The sequence below is a fragment of the Notechis scutatus genome, chromosome 2 (genome assembly GCF_049901735.1).
Source record: "Notechis scutatus isolate UNSWTSFEM ecotype Mainland chromosome 2, rNotScu1.2, whole genome shotgun sequence".
Lineage (NCBI taxonomy): Eukaryota > Metazoa > Chordata > Lepidosauria > Squamata > Elapidae > Notechis > Notechis scutatus.
This window is the reverse complement of record NC_142010.1, coordinates 235001970-235021628: the sequence shown is the minus strand read 5'-3', so window position 1 is coordinate 235021628 and position 19659 is coordinate 235001970. Positions and strand designations below refer to the sequence as shown.

Sequence of the window (19659 nt, the reverse complement as noted above, 5' to 3'; positions counted from 1 at the left end):
TAAATTATATCAAATACAGAACTGCTGATCCACTGATAAATAAACTCAAGGAGCAAAATCTGAAGTAGAAAAAGGCCTGACAAAGTCTCTGCAACAAGAAACCTTTTTTAGCTGAAAACATTGGTAACCAACTATTAACAGCAAAGAAAGGATTTCTTGTGGTGGGTCAGGATGATCAAGGACTAAACTATCAGGATGCTAAGTCCATCCTAAACTGAAGAAAAAATTGGTATATTAAAACTAGCAGCAAAATCAGGCAGCAAGTTTTGACCAAAATTTGGGAGCTAAAGCCTAGTACAAAAACAGAATTATTAAATTAGAATTACATATGACTTTAGAAATAAACCTACACATTTTAAAAATCTGGTATTTTTTCTTATCTATCTTATCTACTTCTACAACACTGAACACTCATTTGTGCAAACGCACTGACAACCAAGAATTAATAAAAGTATTTGCAGAAAGTGCATGTTTAAAAGTCATAGAAGAAATTACAGATATTTTAGTATATCTATTTTTCAATTAGTTAGCTTTAGGGACAAATTCAGATAGCTTCCATCTTACCATAGCATTCTGTTGCTGAAGATTGAAGAGTTCAGTCTGATAGACAGAGCCAGCAGAAGGATAAACTTCAGGTAACTGGGCTTCAGGTTTCATTAAAGCAGCAATTGTCATGTTTGAGTCACAGTTACGAATTGCAATGTTAATATTGTCAACTGCAATAAGTTCTAGTGTCAAAAAATAGAAATATCCAAAAACCCAATTAACCCTGTTCCAAGGCATACTAGTGTACAGATTGTATATCTGGTATTTCTAATGATATAAAAAGAAGAAAATTGTTAAAAGTCTTCTTTTGAAGCTAATTATGCCATAGAAGTCTGCTAAAAACTACCAAAAGGGAGGGGGGAATTTAAAAAATATTGTAAATGAAAGGTACTTATAACCATGCAAGCTTATACTTTATACATGACAATTTAGATAGGTTTTTATAAAATAATTTTATTAAAATAATTTTATTTCCTTGACCTTTTGTTATTTTAAATGTAAGAAGTATAATCTAATGAGTGTTTTTAAATTTAAGAAAATCAAAGATTAAGGAAATAAGAAAGCCAATTCAATAATAATTTGTATGCAAGGGCTGAATTACTATAAAAGGCAGAACATTGTTTTATCTTCAAAATAAAATAGCAGTCTTTAAAAATCTATGCTTCACATATTATATTAAAATCAGCAAACACAACTAATTTTCTAATAGGTTCACAGATATGAAATAGATGCTGAAGTAAATGGAAAATTATATCAGACAGGAGCCCCTGCACATGTGCTTTGACTACTCAAAATATATAAGGCCCGACTAGATAACCCATTACATGTAAAATAATTACCTGCTTAGACTGAAGAACAACACTTTAAAAAACTAAGTTTCCTTTATATAACTAATGTTTTCATTTAGTGTTTAAAATAATGGAACAAAATATAGATAGGCCAATAAAAACTCTACCTCTAAAGAAATTATGATCAATAAGTCAACTGATGCATATATAACAACCAAAAATGATTATATTCATGAATTCAATTCAAATCTTATGGATAATAAGTTGCTCTTAAGTTAAATCAAAGAAAGCATGAAATGAAAAGTGAGCTCAAATCAACATCTAGAAGGAAAGCTCTAATATCTCAAGAAGCAAAGAGCAACTGACAGAAAGGCAACTGCAAATTTAGAACCCTCTTAAACATAGTGTTCAAAGAAAAAGAACTAACTTCAGCAATAAATTACACATGTTCACTTTTAAGTAATATATTATAGAAGCATGCCATACTTTCAAAGTTCTATTTTTGCAACACTAACTTAATAATACCAAGTAACTGAGATGGAGTAAGTAAATTCTATCTGTTATGCGGGAAAGTGTAATTAACCCAGTAATTGAACTGGATTAAGAACACAATCTTACAGGGGAGGGGAGATAAGCTATTGAACCAAATAATGAAAACAATGTGACAACAAAGCAAAAATGATAAACAGCACCATGGAACTAGCTTAGATAAAATATAACTGGACTCATATTTTATAACTGCTGAATCTTAAAATTTACCATGAGGTGAAGTTATAAGTGAAAATTAACAAGTTACTCACTAAATTTGTGAAAGTCTGATTCCTCATTGGCAACACTAACTTCATTCTGTATCTCATTTTTGTCGAGGATAATTGGAACCCCTGCTATCTAACAGATTAGGGGGAAAACATTTCTTACTGTATTTTAATTAAAAGGCAAATAAGTAATCAATACTATAATATTCAAAACTACTACGTGGATACCAGTTTTAGGGACATCAATAATAAGCTGTTATAAAAAAATATGGTGCCCTTTCAAAAAGCAAATAGTCAGAAATATTTATTAGAACAGACAATTTCAACATTTTTCAAATTAGATTTTTTTTTCTGTTTATATCCAACCTTAGAAAATATTATGTTTCCAAGTTAAATTAAGAGTAAATTATGCAATATTGTATATAAAATATTTTGAAAGCCTCTCTTCTATTTGTAAGAAGGCCAAACTATCAAGACTGAAATCACACTTTAAAGTTAAGCGATTTCGGTGTCACTCTAGCACGTTATAATCAGTTACCTGTGTTCTTTGCTCTTTAGTATCAAATAACCGTGCTAGGTACCAGGAGGAATTTTTCAGCAGAACTTCAAGCAGGCTCAGAGCTGGGTTGTTCAAGCCTGCCATTAGTGCCACTTCATCTTGCATGTCAATAGCCTCATTCACTTGGGCTAAAGCTATGTGAACTGAAAGGAAAACAATGCTTACAGAAAGCAAAATATTATTTGTTTTTTTCTTTTAGCCCTTTGATACATGCAATTGTTTAAGAGCATGCAAGGAAACTTCAGAATAGACACTTCTTAAATCCAACACTAAAATGCAACATATAAGAGGGGTCAAAATTTACAGAACTTTGCAGCTGGCAGAAGAGGAGAGAAATATAGGTAAAGCAGACTAGAATAATAATGTTTCAATTGTTATTAAGAATGCAAAAGGGCAAAGTAGAATGTCCTTATCCAGGATTAGTAGTATACCAGCAAAGTATCTCTGAAAGATTGACACATTACTGATGAAATAATAATCTATGCCAATTTTAAATTTCAATGAACTGTGAGAAAATAACACACACTAGTACTTTCCACTAATATTAAGAGTGGATATGTCAGGAATCAATGCTTTCATAAGAGGGAAGAATACTCACGGTTGACCTTATTGATGTTTCCCTGGATTTCAGCTTGCGTAAGCAATTCTTCATATACATCTCTTTCCTCTTCCAAAATTGAGTCACTCTAGAAGCAACAATTACCATTATAGAAAGAAGGATAGAGCTATTCCTGATTTAAAAAAGGAGGTTGTGCACACATACGGGAGGAAAACCCACATACAAAAGCATGTAACACACAAAAGGTATCTTTGGACTGAATTTAGAAAGAAATAATTACTTCTCAACCATAAGTCATAATATTCCTGAGTCTTTTCACTATATCAATAGTCACTTTATAAATAGAAAGGGAACATATATCTATAATTCAAAAAAGTAAATTTAAGGTAACTATATTTCCTGCATGAATAATTATTTTCTTTGCTACCCGTTCCCAATGGAGAATAGTGCAATTATTGTAAAATCATAGCGATTAGTAATAAATTCAAAAATATTATATAATATTATATAATATATTCAGGTCTTTAAACTAATATTATCTTTGAAATATCATTTTAATGTTTAAAATTTTCTATACTGACCAAATTGGAATATAAATTGAACTGTCTATATTATATTTCTTAATCCACATTACACTTTTGGCACAGTAGAATTGGTAAGTGAGGCTTCCCTTTTTTAATATTCTCTGAGGATTCTAAGTCTGGAAAAATAAAATTTGCTATTAATGTCATCTTAATAGGTGTCACGTCTACCTGGCAACCAGAATAAGAAATAGACCTTCCGTATTGTACTTTTATTTAGATTGGCTACAGTAATAAAATCTTACAAGCCTGATTTTGATTCCCCTCCTCCCTCTTTTATAGTCATGCAAAGAAGAAAGACATAAAACATCTAAGACATTTTGTAGCTCCCCTCCCCCTGTTTGCATTCAAGCTATGTGTTCCTAAGAGAAAAAAGGAATCAATCCAAATTACTGTAGCTGGCCGGTTTCGCCAGGCTTCGGAGCGGCGGGGTTTCGCGATCTCTGCGATCCGCCGCGCTAGCTGTTTGGTTCCTCCGACCCAGACGGGTCTGGAGGATAAGGTTGCCCGTAGAGGCAACCGAAGACAGGGAGGATCCGGACAGGGGTTGGGGTGTTCGCAGACCCCTTCCCCACCCGGTACAACCTCCTTTTCTCAAGTCAGTCCAGCGGCGGTCAGCAATGGCCGTCACAAAGAAGCCAGCAGCCGGACAAGATCGTGCTGGAGGAAGAAGGAGAAAGTTTGGAAGCGAAAGTTTTTTGGCTGAACTGGGACTAGAAGATACATTTAATACCCTGAAATCTAAGATTTGGGTTTTTTTGAAAGATACTTTGTCTCCAGAAGAGATTTGCAAGCGGAGTGAAAGTGTTTAAAGTGAAAGTTTACTCTCCTTCCACATGGAATTAACAAATGAATACTGAAAATCCTACTACAAAAGGTAAAAATTTAAAGCTTCTTGTTATAAATGGGAAGGGAGAGGACAAAAGGAAAATTTATATTAAGATTTTGTTGAAGGAGATGCCTGGAAGATTTTGGAGATTGGAAGTTACTGTAATAAGAATTTAAAATACAGATTGGCTTTTTTTTCTCCCTTTGCAACTGATATTAACCCAGGAAGAAGGGAAGAACTTTGTGCTTTGTTTGGATTGTTTGATGACTTTGGGACTTTGGGAATTGTTTTAATAATTGTTGGAAATATCTTTGGCTGTTTTAAGAAGAAGAAGAAGAAGAAGAAGAAAAAGAGGATTTACAATGACTTTATCTGCTGATGAACTGAGAGAGGAATATGGCAAAATAAAGAAAGACGATGTGGGAGAAATTTTTTGCTTTTTAGAAATGGCGCTTGCTACTTATCAGCAAATACAGCAACTGATGGAAGAAGAAGAAGAAGAAGCCATCTTTAATGAACCCACAGAGTTGATTAAGAAAGGAAGGAGAAAGAGAGGGGAAAAAAGGATATAACTTAAAAAATATCTAAGAAAGTGAAAAATAAGATGCAAAATCAATACAAGGCTAGAAAGCAAAAGGAAAGAGAAATACAACTGAGAGGGGAAGTTAAGGGGGTAAAAAGACCAGGTGGGATAAGACAGGGAGGAAGAAGGGGGAAAAAGGCCACAAGGGTATGAAACAAGATGCGAAAAAGAAATTGTTTTTCAGGGATAAAGGGTAATATAATTTTGTTTTAAAAGGATTCTGCAAGGTACATAAGATAGTATTGTAGTATTTGTATTAGAAATAGAAAATTATAATTTTATAAGACTTGAGTAAAGACTAAAATATTAAAGGTTTAATAATGGTAGAATTTAAGATTTAATAAAATATTAAAAGGAAGGTTTAAAATACTTAGTTTAAATATAGATTTTAATTGACTATTGTGTGGATGTTAGTATGAATATATTATTGTAATATTTGTTTTTGAAATAGATAATTGGAATGTTATGAGATTTAATGTTTAATTATATATTTAATTATGTTATGGATTTACTATTTTCTTTTTGTAAGTAGTATGTACTAAGCAGAATCAGATAGGGAACTTGGTGTTACCTTAAATGTTAATTTAGAGGTGCGATGGAAAGGCATCATACTTTGATTTGTGATTTCAGGAGAAATTCTTTTATTTTATTATGGGGAATGAGATAAATAGACAACTGGAAAAGAATGGACAAAGGATAGAAATATAATGATTTAAATTAAGATAATAAACAAAATAGAATTAAGAAGAGTGGAAAGCGGGAGAAGTTATAAAGAAGACACAGAATGGTAATTAAGATAGGTAATGGCATATAAGATGAATATGAATTTAATTGAAGTCCATACAAAGAGAGGTAATCCGGGGCCAAGCTACTTTTTGAAAAAGAAGTTTTACTTTATGTGTTTTGTGTGTGTATGTTTATCTGAAATTTAATAAAACCTTGGAGGAAAGCGGAGGAGAATAATTGCAAACAAGGCAGAGGGAAATATGAATAGGATGACTAAATTTAAAGAGAAGAAATGAGAGTGTTAAAAGATATTTAAGTAGAAATGGGATATATTAAAAATCACACTGTATAAAATAATGTATTATCTGCCTTGTAAAAATTTACAAGGGAAAGAGGTTTAATGTCTACAAGGTTTATGTTTTGTTTGTCTTTAAAAATTAATAAAATTTGTTTCAAAAAAAAAAAAAATTACTGTAGCTGATGCTTTTCTCCTCCCAATCACTTTTTGAGGCCAGGCCATTATTTCTTCCCATCTCACCTCACCCCAGGAATGTACCTGTCAGCAGGTCTGCTTCCTAATTTTGGGAAATGCTGAATTAATTTATATTTTTCATTTTGATTGTTTTTTAAAATTTATTTTTATAGAGTCATTTTTCCTTATTTATTGATATATTAATATGTGATAAGATTGATCTTTTGGGTGATTGCATGGCATACAAATAAAACAAACTTGTTTTATATACAAATAATTATTTACTAGCATTGATAATTTTGACATTTTAAGTTTTACAAGCTTGCATATTTAAGGCAGCCATAAATAAATTAAAATTGGTGTTCTGTGACAACTCACTTTCACATCATACAGTTCATAAATAATTTATTTATTCACCTTAAGTCTTGCATTCTCTTCTTTTTTCTTTTTTGCTCCAGAAAGTTCCTTCTGATATTCATGGGCAAAATTATCATCCACATTTACTAATTTGGCATTAGGATTCTGCAATGTTTTGATAGTCTGATCTGCATTTCCCTTCTCAATAGCTTCATTAATTGCAATAACTGCAGCATGCACTAAAAAAGAATAATAAATCAGAATAATCATTCAATATTTAGAGGTGAAAACGTCAGTGAATTAAAATTTCCAGCTTTCCAGTTTTGCGGGTCAGCGGAGGGAGAGGGGATGGTTCTATGCGAGCCACTGGCAAGCACTCATGTAGCTCCATTTGTGGGAGCGGCAGACATGTGTACCTGTTGCTTACACAAATGAAGCATGAGCACATGTGGTTGCCCACTGCTCATGCAAGTGGGGATGTGTGTGCATGCATGTTCTCCCGCTGCTTCTGTGGCCTGGGTTCCAAACAGCTCATGGCTCAGTAGTGGGCCACAGCATGGGGATTGGGGACCTCTAACCTAAATAAAAATACTTCACCAGAATATCCAAGGTGTAGATATTTGAAACCCTTGTTCCTTTCCTATTTTCAGGCTACAAATATACATAGCTAAACCAATGGGAAGACTATCCCAAGAGATCATTGGAAAACAGATGAAGAAGTTATTATTTTTTTCCTTGGAAGTTACATTTTTAAGCTTAACTTTTTTGTATGTTATGTTATGGTTTTAGATACTTTTCTAATTTTTGATATGCTGCTTCTAACTCACAACGTGGATAGCAAACAAATACAGTTACAACAGTTCATTTAGTGACCAAAGTTACAACGGCACTGAAAAAAATGACTTATGACTGTTTTTCACACTTGTGACCATTGTAGCATCCCCATGTCATGTGATTTACATTCACATGCTTGATAACTAATTCACATTTATGTCAGTTGCAGTGTCCTGGAGTCATGTGATTGATCCCTTTTTGTGGCCTTCTAACAAGCAAAGTCAATGAGGAAACCAGATTCATTTAACAATCATGTTACTAATATAACAACTGCAGTGATTTACTTAACAAATGTGGCAAGAAAAGTCATAAAATAGGGCAAAACTCACTTAACAACATAAATTTTGGGCTTAATTGTGGTCATAAATTGAGGACTACTTGTATTTTAAAATATGTAAATCTTTAAAATGTTCAAACACACTAAAGTACGTAGTTGCAAAAACAAGTATTTCATGCCCTTGTTCTAGTTCAGGGGTGTCAAACTCATGTCGTCAAGGCGGCGTCACATGACATATCGGGACTTTTTCCCTCTTTGCTAAACTGGGCATAGGCATGGCCAGCGCGATGCATCCAGCCCATGGGCCAGGAGTTTGACAGCCCTGTTATAGTTACTATAGGTACTTGGTAAATTCAATTATCACTTCATATTTAAAGTTAAAGCAGCTTTCAGGAACATTAGGAAACACGTTAGAATAGCATTTCCCAAAATTTTGGGGAACTTACATGCAGCTTCATCCACTGAAAGCTCACTGGTCAAGATACCTCCAATTTTATTAAATGATGGCATCTGTATACCATATTTTTCCAGTTCCTTCCGCATGTTACTTATTTCTTCCTCTAATTATTGGTGACAAGAGGAAGGGAAAAAGAAAGAAAGAAAAAGGTTACAATACAAAAAAAAAAACACAAAAACCCGTCCAGGTTACTAAGTGACAAAATCAAGCATAAATGAAACAAATGTTGTTCCTCTAATTCATCTCCTTTTTTTATATGAGAACTACTGTAGCATACATAACTGTAGTTTGTTACCCAGCATCTTTTTGTAAAATACAGCACATTTTTTACATAGCTACTTTACACCCACTTCAGCACAAAAACACAAAGAATGATGGAAGTGTAGAAGAAAACTATTAACTATAAGAAAACTATAAGGAATTAATAGAAGCTTCAAAAAATAAAAGTTTTCTCAATACCAAAAAGTAACAAAGATTAAAAGTACCTGTAAAGTCTACTTTTCCAAGCAAATCCTGGATTTGTGGAGCTATTCCTAGTTTAAACAAATATAAACTGAGGGAGAGAAAGAAAAAGTAAATGAATTGCATAAATACAATAGGAGTGATTAATTAAAGTTGAGTATTGTTAGTGTTTATTTTACAGTACACACGTTGATCTTTATACAATGCTGCAAGTTTTGTTAGAAATGGTTCCTTTCTTAAAATAATTACAACTATATTCCTTTCAAAACACTTTTAAATTGGATTTGCAAAACTTCTGTATCTCCTTTCTTTAAGGCAGTTCAAAATAATATATATAAAATATTGCCTCAACAGTTGAAGTAGTGAAAGTAATATGTCTCTCACATACATAAACCTTTGACTATCTATGTTTCAGTTCTTCAATGCTCTGGAGAATCTGAAATAAACTTAAAACTATTGAAATTCTTCCAAGAAATCCTATTTCATTTCAGGGTACTTGAAAATCTACATAATCACCATTCCAAAATATTTATAGTGAAACCATCTGGACAACAGCTGAACAAATTCACATCTTTATTCATGTCTTCCTGCCATGTGAAGTTAACAACTGTTAAGGATTTGGGAAATTTATTAAGATTACACAAGGGACTATCAAAATTGCTATAAAAGAGTGGGTCAAAGCAGTTCAAAAGTGGCCAAGGTGTATTTTAGATATAAAAGGAAGATTTTGTTTTTATTTGGAGAAGCTTAACAGTTAAAAAGTTGAACCTGAATGAAAACAAGAGATGACAAACATGAAGTTATATACCAACTGTAAGTAAATGAAATTATGGATTTGCCAAGCTGTTAGAACACAGGGAACAAACATGAAAACAGCTGTTTCTGGAAGCAGGAAATATTAGAAAAATTAGATTTCCAGTAATTTATAATTTTTAGAAGGAAGTTCAGAGAATAAATATTTAATATTTAATAGATAAGTTAAGTATGAACCTAAATTTGTCACGTTCTAATTATCCAAACTATTTTCTACTTGCAATCTCAATTTTTAAAAGCAGCTTTGCATTACATTTAGAACCAATGACTTTTAATAAATTACCAGTGAATAATTCCATATCTTTCTAGTGTTCAGAAATTATTTTAATTGGCACAATTGAGTTCCTTAATTAGTCATTAATACATTCAATTTTGACATTTTAACAACTGCTATGATTATCATGGCATAGCATAATATTTAATAGCTAGAGAGAAAAGGAAAATTGGGGAGAGAAGTATTGTGGACCACTAGAGGGCAATGGAAATGTATTTTTATCAATAAGAAACATTCACCTTAGCACACTTTTAGAAATAATATTTTATTAATAAAATAAAATTATACTTATTTAATATATTCCTTTCTCATTTTAATAATAACTAATTGCTATTTCCAGCATTTGTAATTGTGTTGGGTATGTTAACAGTCACACACGACTACTATGAACTGTCTTTTGAAATAATATTTTGAAGCCTTAGAAAGAATTCATATTAAAAAAGCTGTACATCAACAATATGGCACAAATATATATTTGAAATCATTTAGATTTTGAAGTTGTTTTTAACCATAAAATATATGCAGATAATTCAAGAACAAAACATTACTTATGCTTGGGTTTTATAATATTGTTATTGTTAGACATTGCGATGATGTAACTTATTGCCTCTGATGTTCAAATCTCAATATAAAGTCATTCCTCAAAGAGTAGAATTATTCTGCATTCACAGATGCTTTACAGATGCTCTAGTTTAGTAAGATGCAGTGCTTCTATATTCACACACACACACACACACACACACACACACACACACACACTTTAATGACAGTATAGCAGGGAGAAAGTGAGGATATATCTCACCAATGTATGTACCAGTCCTCCTTGAGGACTCCTGGGTTTTCTACCCTCACATTCTTGGCCACCTGACTTCTGAAGTGTGTGAGTGCATCTATTTCCCTCAGAAGGAGTTCTATATTAACACGTCGTTATTCTGTGACATTCTTCTAGATGGTGCAGAATAGGATATCCCCTTACTCAGGAAAACGCTTGTCAATTAATGATTCCAGATTTCCCATTTAACTACTGTTACCAGATCCAGCATCTGGAATACAAAACACTGAAGTAATCAAGCAAATCCTAAAGTGTTGATTCTTCAGCTCAAGATATAGTATTGGTTTTGTGTTAGCAGTGGAATCACCACACATAGTTTTGTTGCTGTGTACTTTCTACAGCTAAACAATTCTGCAGCAGAAGGGTGGGGAGACAAAAGCACTTTTCTGTGGAATTTCTATTGTGGGTGGCCATCTCTCAAAATCAAAATAACAAATGAATTGGAATCTTTTAAAATTCCAAACAGTTTTCATACCAGCTAAAATACAATTTTCAAAGAAGGTAATTTTCACATTGAAGTCAACAATGCATATGAATGTATAAGAGAAAAAACAAATCAATAAACAAATCACCAAAATATAGAACCCAAGACTAGCCTCCTTTAAAATTAAATGTTTGTGTTTCCTAATAGGAGAGAATTAGAATGCAGCAAGACATTAAATTATTCCATCATTCATCTGATGGTTCAGAATGATATATTCTAAATTATATCCAATTAATAGGACACTGTCTTGGAGGAAAGGGTAGAATTAAAACATATGGAAAAATATTTTTCCTTGAAATTATGATGTAATGGATGTGAGAAAGACATTGAAAAACAGGCAAAATAATGCTGCTTAAAGAATGGTCAGGTAACATAGGACACAGCATCAGCTGGGCAAAGAAAGATCAGAATGGACCTTCCCTAGGTTCTCAGGGCTATAAAGGAGAATGTCTGGTCTACCTGGGAAAGCTGACATGTGAAGATCTCCATATCTATGTTTTTATAAGTCTGGAAATAACTTAAGGCATCTTTAGAACTCTAAGAGATATAAATATCTGAAAGCCGCCCAGTATTCAACATTCTATAGAATTTGTGATCCTGGATTATGACATCACTAGGGTGGAATTTAGCACCATTTTGTTATGAACTAATTGTTTAATGCTAAAAATGCTTAATACTTAGAGTCCCACATGTTTACTGTGTAAAAAAAATATTCAAATTTACAAACATGTTTAACAAGCTCAGCAACCAGGTTTGCATAGTTATATTAATGACATGATTTAGCAAGAAAACAACCATACAAATTTAAAGAGTTCCAAAATTGAATGAGTGTCATGTTTCAGCAACTAAAAACTAATGAAATTTGGCCCAATAAGATACATGACATGCCCATACAGTTTGTCTCACATCAATCTATGCTCAGTAATTTTCCTTCTCCCAGAATTATTCATATTGTCGTCAGTCTAAAATTTTCTCTATTCTATTTAAAGATAGTAAAATGGTGACTTGACCCAAGAATCTTCTTTAAAATGCCAGAAAGAGATCTGTCTATACAAAATTATATCTGTCCATATAAGAACTTAAGATTTATTGCTCGTCCATGCTCAGATGGAAGCTTAAATAGGATTTAGATATCGAAACCAAAACACTGCATGCTGTCAGAGGAGAAATGCACTTCATTTTCATATGGGCATTGTGTTACATATTTGAAAATCAATAACATAAATAATCCATCACTCTCAACTACAGCTTATTGAACACTTACTGACCAAAGTTTTGATAGCACTAAAAAAGGAGTTTTTATACCTCTTCCTCAAAGTTATGGCCTGTGCAGTCTTTCCACAACCACATGATTGCAATTTGGATGCTTGGCAACTGGTACACATTTATGCCAATTGCAGCATCCTCATGTGATCACTATTTGCAATCTTTGCAGATAGCTTATGAGAAACCAAAGTAGTGGGGAAGTCATTAGTAGTGTTCACATGATGTCATGCTTAACAAAAAAATAGTGATTTGCTTAATGACCATTGCCAGAACTGACAAACTGACATTGTCAGTCAGGCACAATCATGTTGCCTACTGATTGAATTGCAGTCAATGAGCACTATATCTGTAGTTTCCTGAACAGTAATGCTTAAATGAATACTTGTCTCATACTAATTTGAGTATGAACGTAGAATATATATTTTTGCGCATAGTATTTACACAATGTTTTCTGAATCATAGTAAATTCTATAGAAACAACAGGATTCCATTTATGACATCCAAATTTTTAAGAAAATTCTCTGAGCATGCTGCTGAGCTTTATTGTGTTCACAATAGCATAACCATGAAATAGGACATTAGTGAATAAGTAATCAAAGATCACAACAGCCAGTTTTACAGGTTTCCGCAATTAAAACACAGTTTAACTATATACAAAAGAGGAGGGGAATTTGGATTCTTTTCATTCTCAAATTGATCCCATTTTTACTTTTTGAAATTAATATTATGAAGTAATACTATAGAAATGAATATGAATAGAACTTTATCCTTAACAGTTTAACTGAGTTAAACTGACTAATTTGGTTCATAACTATGAAGTAATTAGGTTTTGCTTCAAACTTTTTAAAAAGAGGAAATAAAAAAATATAAGAAATTTAGCACAGATCTGTTTTACCTTAATGCGTGAATGCAATAGATCATCCGAGGTATGTTTTTCCTATCATAAACATCTGTGGTCTCTGGGTAGAAAATCTAAGGATGAAAAAAGCAAATTATCAAGCATCATTTCAGTCAACAAATATGTAATATTACTCAGATTTTACCTACTAATGTTGAAACAGAGGATCAATAGTACATTTTGACATAGGAAACAAATTCTTGCTCAGTGGAGGATTGGTGGGAAATGTATAATTTGACACTTTTTCAAATACACTACTACTCAGAAATAAAGTCCACTAAAATGGAGGATTAATCTCCAGATAAAACACTAGTCTGAATTTTCTATGCTCCAGCTTATTATATTTGTACTTTATGTTGTGTGTGATTATTCATATAATCTCCTATTGTATTACATTTTTATATTGTATTAGATATATTTGAATTTAACAATGTAAAGTATCTGTGCTATGGATAGCTGTCTTAAATGAAGTAATGATAAATGTGAATATCGTATCACTGTTAATTTCATTAATCATTGCACTCAAAGAAGTATCAGAAAATTCTACAGATAAATATGACAGTAATAGATTCTGGGCCTAGATGAATAATTTCCGCCTACTTTTTCAAATCAAAATGCCATCCTCAACTCTTTCAAAAAAAACCTGAGAGATACCGAATGTTAACAAGTCAACATACACTGACACTGGCTGTAGTTCTCACACTAAAATACAGACAGAATATTATATTCTTCTCTGTAGTAGAAGATGGAGATAGGTATGTACACTGGGCCATTGGATTAGCATTATATATCAATTACTTCTATCATATATTCAACAAAATATGACTAAATATAATATATTTTATGTATTTTAATGATATTTCACTCTGTTTGAATAGTTCTGAAATAAAAATTGTTTCCTAGAACTTGCCTTGGAGGAATTCATGCATATAAGATTATAGTTATAGCATAGCTCAAAATATCATTTTGTCTTTGTTCTATTATTTCAGAATGTAAAATTGGCATCGATATTTTACAACATGTCCTAGCCAAATTTAAATGGCTAGCTTTTGTGGTACCTCATATAAAATTTGACTGCAAGATATTGTAACAACAGTTAATGAGGGAATTAATCATGGGAGTCAGATATAGCTAAGGGTTTGTTCTAAGCCCAATTATAATTCTAAGTAGAATTTTAAGTCATGTAAGATAAATAGTAATCGCTTCGTGTGCATTATCTTTTTTCAAAAAAATGACAATCTAGAGTACAACATTTGCTTTTGCAATTAGGCATAAGAGATGAACCTTTCTAGGTTTTTTTTCCAGGTTATAACAGTACTGGATAAAATAGGCAGTGATTTGTTAGTGCAACCATTTTAACTTTTTCACCGAGTCCTTCCTTCCTTTATGTTGGTTATTCAGTTTGTCGTTAGGGAAAAACTATAGTTAATTGGAATGAGAATGTTTCATGTGCAAAATTTAATCCTTAGCACATTTATGTACAACTTCACAAGACTTCTAGCTATTACTATTAGTCTAGATTAGAAATGAATCAATCTTATTTAATACAAAGCAAATTTGTATCCTATTTTAAATATACTTCCTTATTTTAACAAGTACTTTACCAGTGGCTACACAGTATTTAGTTTTCAAATGCTTACCTTTGGTAAGCCAATGGATTCCATTGCCCGTAACCACTGTACTGTATTATCAGTGTGTCGGAAATGTAAACCTGAACACTAATGCAAAAAAGGAAAAAAGAGACAGAAACAAAAAGGTTTACTTATTTTTAAAGATCCCACAAAAAAATGAAATGCCTAACTATGTCTTGTACATGAAATTTAATTTGCATTTAAACAATAGTTTTTATTTTAAGAAAGCTTAAAAATAGCTTAAAATGTAAAACTATTACTTGACAGGCTGCTTTGTCAACAAACTCAACTTTAGTTTAACCATATTTTTTAAAAGCAAAATCTGAATTAAGTAAATCAATACCAGTTCTAGAAAGGAATTCTTAAAAGAAATTATCCATGGCTTTATAATTTATGCAGATAATCCAGAGACACAGAGTAAACTATGCCACTCAACCAAGCCACCACATATTAGCAACTCAACCAAGCTACCACATATTGATTAGCTAAAAATCTTACATTTTTTAAATTAAAAATATTTTATATTAATGTGTGTGTGTGTGTGTGTACACATACACATATAAAGTTAAATTAAATTATTTTTAATTAAAAACTTTTTCCTTAAAAATTATTGTAATCATTAGATAATAAAGATAACAAAAAATGAAGAAAAAAGAATGTCCACTGTTTCCAACCAGTAAAAATAAAACTTGGAGCAGAATAGTACAGAAATACTAAAAAAAATAAAAATATTGAATCAGTTCCACAAACCCATTATTTACATTTTCAAGGACTTATATAAAAAAGATTCAAATACTTGGTTTTTCTCATTGTTCCTGTTGTCAGACTTCTGAAACAGCTTAATTCAACAATACTAAATTAGAAGTGGATGGATGTTTACTCATGTTCTGCATGATAACAGCTGCCTTGGCAAAACAAACACGATCACCCTATCTAAGAAAAAGTGATGATCCACTAGCTGATGATAAAATATAAGATTAAGAAAATCTGCTATATGGAAATTAATATGAAAAATCATAATATTTTAAAATCTTTTCTGAGTGGAAGAGTAGTTTTCTACTACATTCTATAAAGGAAGCTTGCATGTAGTTTTAAAATATGAGATTGCATGTATGTTTTTAATACATTCTATATTTCAATGTATTATATTTTCCTGCACTGGAGCATTAAGCATGCTTTTCTTAAGAATTTAAGGCTTTATGTTTCTAGAGGAACAAGGAACAAAAATATCAAAGTTAGCAGGGTTTTAATCCTGACAATTGCTTTTGGTGCCAAGACCTAATCCTGGGACATAACAAGCATTAGCTACTAGAAAATTTTCTATTTAGTACTCAAATCTTATACAGGTAGTCCTCAATTTACAATCATATGTTATTGATAGTTTGAAGTTACAACAGCACTGAAAATAGTGACTTGCAACCAATCTTTGAACTTACAACTGTCATCAGTCATGTATCAAAATTTGGGCACTTAGCAACTGGCATGTATTTACGATGGTTGCAGCTTTTCAGGATTATGTGATCTCCATTTGTATTTGCCCAGCCACAAAATCAATGGGGCAAAACAGATTGCTTAATGACTATATGATTCACATTGTAATGATTCACCTAACAACCCTGGCAAAAAAAGGTCATAAAATGGGGCATCACTCATTTAACAATGGAAATTTTGATCCCAACTGTGGTCATAAATCAAGGACTACCTGTATGTAAATTTTTACCTTGTAACGAGTCTGTTGCACATCATAGATTTTCCTATCAGAGACCAGCTTTGGTGCAAAAAACTTAGCTAATTTGGCAAGGTAAACACCATTCCTTAAACCTTCTTCCAGTTCAGTGGTAGGTGGTAACTCTTCATCTAGGCAGACTTCCATCCACCTGTGAAAACAAATATCCCCATACAATAGTTGCAGCTTTATTGTAACATAATGTTTTAGATTCTTTTTGTAATTCAACAAGCTAGCCATGATTCAGAGAAGAGCCTTTTAGCCTGTCACCTACTTCAAAATCATGGATAACAGTGTTCAGGCTTTCTCCAAACAATTTTTAATAAACCACAAGAGGAAATTTACTGAACATGTTGAGGTTATTTACAATGATGGTATTTCATTTAACTGAATTAATCTAACTAATGTAAAGCTTGAGTTTTATCTTTACCTGACCATTTCTTTGACATGGCACATCCCTCAAAAATGTATAATAGGAGCCACAAGAAAATTATAATATTAACCAAATTTAAATGAACAAATATAACTGTAACACTTATTCAAAATACAACTAATTTGAGGTGGTTTTTATTTCATTTTAATTTTTAGCCTACCTTCAATCATAATGCATTCCTTACTGTAGGAATTTAAGGAAGACAAAAATTTAGTTTGTCCCTTTGTTGCAATAAACTTACTAAATAAGTGACAATCCCAGAAAAATTGATTCATTAACTGCATATTATCCAGAAAGCTATTCAGAAAAGCTACAAAGTTTAAATCTTAAAGAATGGAACTACATTAGTACCAATAAATATGAAGTCTACTACACAAGAAAAAATTATTATTCTAAAATAGAATCTATTACATTTATATCTAAAAGATATATTTTAGTATATATTTAAATCATAAAATATTTTATTAATGTGGAAGAAATACTCATACAATAGATATCAAATTTCTGATCCTGGAGAAATTAAATAGAGGGGTTAAATATATCTTAATTCTTTAAAAAAAACCACAAATCACTCTGGGGAACACCTCAAAATTTTTTAACCTCAAAATTCTGAGGTGCTTCATACCCAATTATAGAAATTTACTTATTACATATATTTATAAACTGTCCAGCTGCCCAAATTCTGAGCAGTTTAGAGTAATACTAAAGATGTTTTTCATTCATAAGACAGATAAAAAAACTAGTAACAAACTCAATTCCAATTTTACTACAATCAAACTCTTGGAATTCAATCTGCTCTAAATATTAAAAATATATTTTTGTTTATATTATTTATATTATTATTATATCTTTCTAGAATTTATTATGAACTTAATACTACTTAATTATAATTGCTGACATTCCAGACAGGTACTGTATATGCTATACTTACTAATATAATTAAGTCAGTTAATATATTTGTAGCCTTGTGCTTACATTCTCATCTGCATTTTAAAAAACAATGTAAGGAGCAATAATTAATTAAATAAACATGAAACAATGTAAAATGTATGCAATTTTTTTTCAATATGTGCATTTAAATAAAGAGAGTTAGTTTAATTCTCTTAGCAAAAATATTCCTTAGAAGTATCAGTGTTGTTATATTTAAATGTGGATTACAAAAATAAAATACATCATTTCTAGTTCAAGAATACATTCATGCTGAAATATTACATATTGCTTGTGGCTTTTATAAAGATCAAATATTTAAAACATGCCCATAGAGAATTAGGTGAAATTATTTATTGTATATTTGTGCATGGATAGATGATAAATATAAACTGATTAGCATTTTTTCTTTTTTTGATAGTTACTACTCTACCATTATTTAACCACCATATTAACAAAACTAATTTACTAATTATTTAGCTACATTTATGATGAATAAAATGAATAGATTAAAAGTAGAAATAATGTAATGTTATTGTAAAACAGGAATATGGTTTTTAATTAATTTTTCCTTGTCATTTGAAAAACTAAACTTTCATGGGTTAAATATGCTCCCAACCAAAGTTCCTGGAACTGTACCACTAAAATTGAACAGCATGCAGACATCATACATCTATTTTCCTAATATGAAAAAATAGGCTGAAAAAAAATAGTTTTATTCTTTTAGCAATAATAACTCAGTCCTTGGCCACTTTTGAGTTGCTTCAAAACATTTTTTAAACAAAAAGTACAGTCCATAGCCACAAAGAAGTATTATATTTTGTTGTTTTAGATACAAAACAGCCAAGAAACATCATACAGACCTGAGATAAGCCATTATTTCATGAGTGGGAATGTTTTTAATAGCATGTCAACAACTCTCACACAATCTCTTCAGACTTACCGTATAAGTAATGCTAAAGCTCCTCATTTTAGTAAAATAATATTTTCAAGGTGGTGCAAGATTGACTTCCACTTGGACAGTAATAGAGATTGAAAATGTATAATACAGAATAACAAACCTTTGGAAACAACATACTCTGAAAATAGTTAGCACAACCATTCCTCCTGAAGAAAATTATTCTGTAGCTATAAACAGTAATTATTCCAAATCTGTATCCCAACAACTTATAATTTTAGCTATTCACTGTCTTCCTTACTAAATAAAAATTAAAAATGAAATATACTCAGTTAGACCACTAGAATATACTACTCTGAGATAGATGGGACAATCAGGTAAAAACTCAGGAAAACATAAAGTCCAGAATATGTTAATAATGCAAAACCATTTCCTCATTTTTATTCAGCCTAAAATTAACTGGAAAATGTAAGCATCAATTTATTCATTAACTCAAGTTATTGATGGTGACTTGCACATTTTTCAAAGCTTACTTTTCAAGGTACATAAAAACATCTGACAAAAGTGTCTGGGATAACTTCTACTTAAATTTCCTCGTGATCGTGTAAATTTGTACATGTTATTTACAAATATTGGTGTGATCTATGGTTTTAACACACTGCCAAAATGGGAAATATGTGACCTTGTCTATT

At 31.5% G+C, this 19659-nt stretch overlaps 1 protein-coding gene across 2 annotated transcripts in view; it reads right to left on the bottom strand.

The window, feature by feature from the left end:
• IQGAP2 (IQ motif containing GTPase activating protein 2) overlaps positions 1–19659 on the bottom strand; it is a 130021-nt gene that overhangs the window by 48495 nt on the left and 61867 nt on the right. The window contains exons 3-12 of one of the 2 annotated variants that reach the window (XM_026670607.2): positions 16704–16860; positions 14993–15070; positions 13350–13426; positions 8809–8876; positions 8313–8426; positions 6816–6994; positions 3247–3334; positions 2628–2791; positions 2135–2222; positions 565–728 (exon numbers count right to left, since the gene is read on the bottom strand). In XM_026670607.2, coding sequence (XP_026526392.2) covers positions 565–728; positions 2135–2222; positions 2628–2791; positions 3247–3334; positions 6816–6994; positions 8313–8426; positions 8809–8876; positions 13350–13426; positions 14993–15070; positions 16704–16860 — 1177 coding nt within the window. The remainder of the gene's footprint in view (positions 1–564; positions 729–2134; positions 2223–2627; positions 2792–3246; positions 3335–6815; positions 6995–8312; positions 8427–8808; positions 8877–13349; positions 13427–14992; positions 15071–16703; positions 16861–19659) is intronic. The other variant, XM_026670605.2, reaches the window with a different exon arrangement.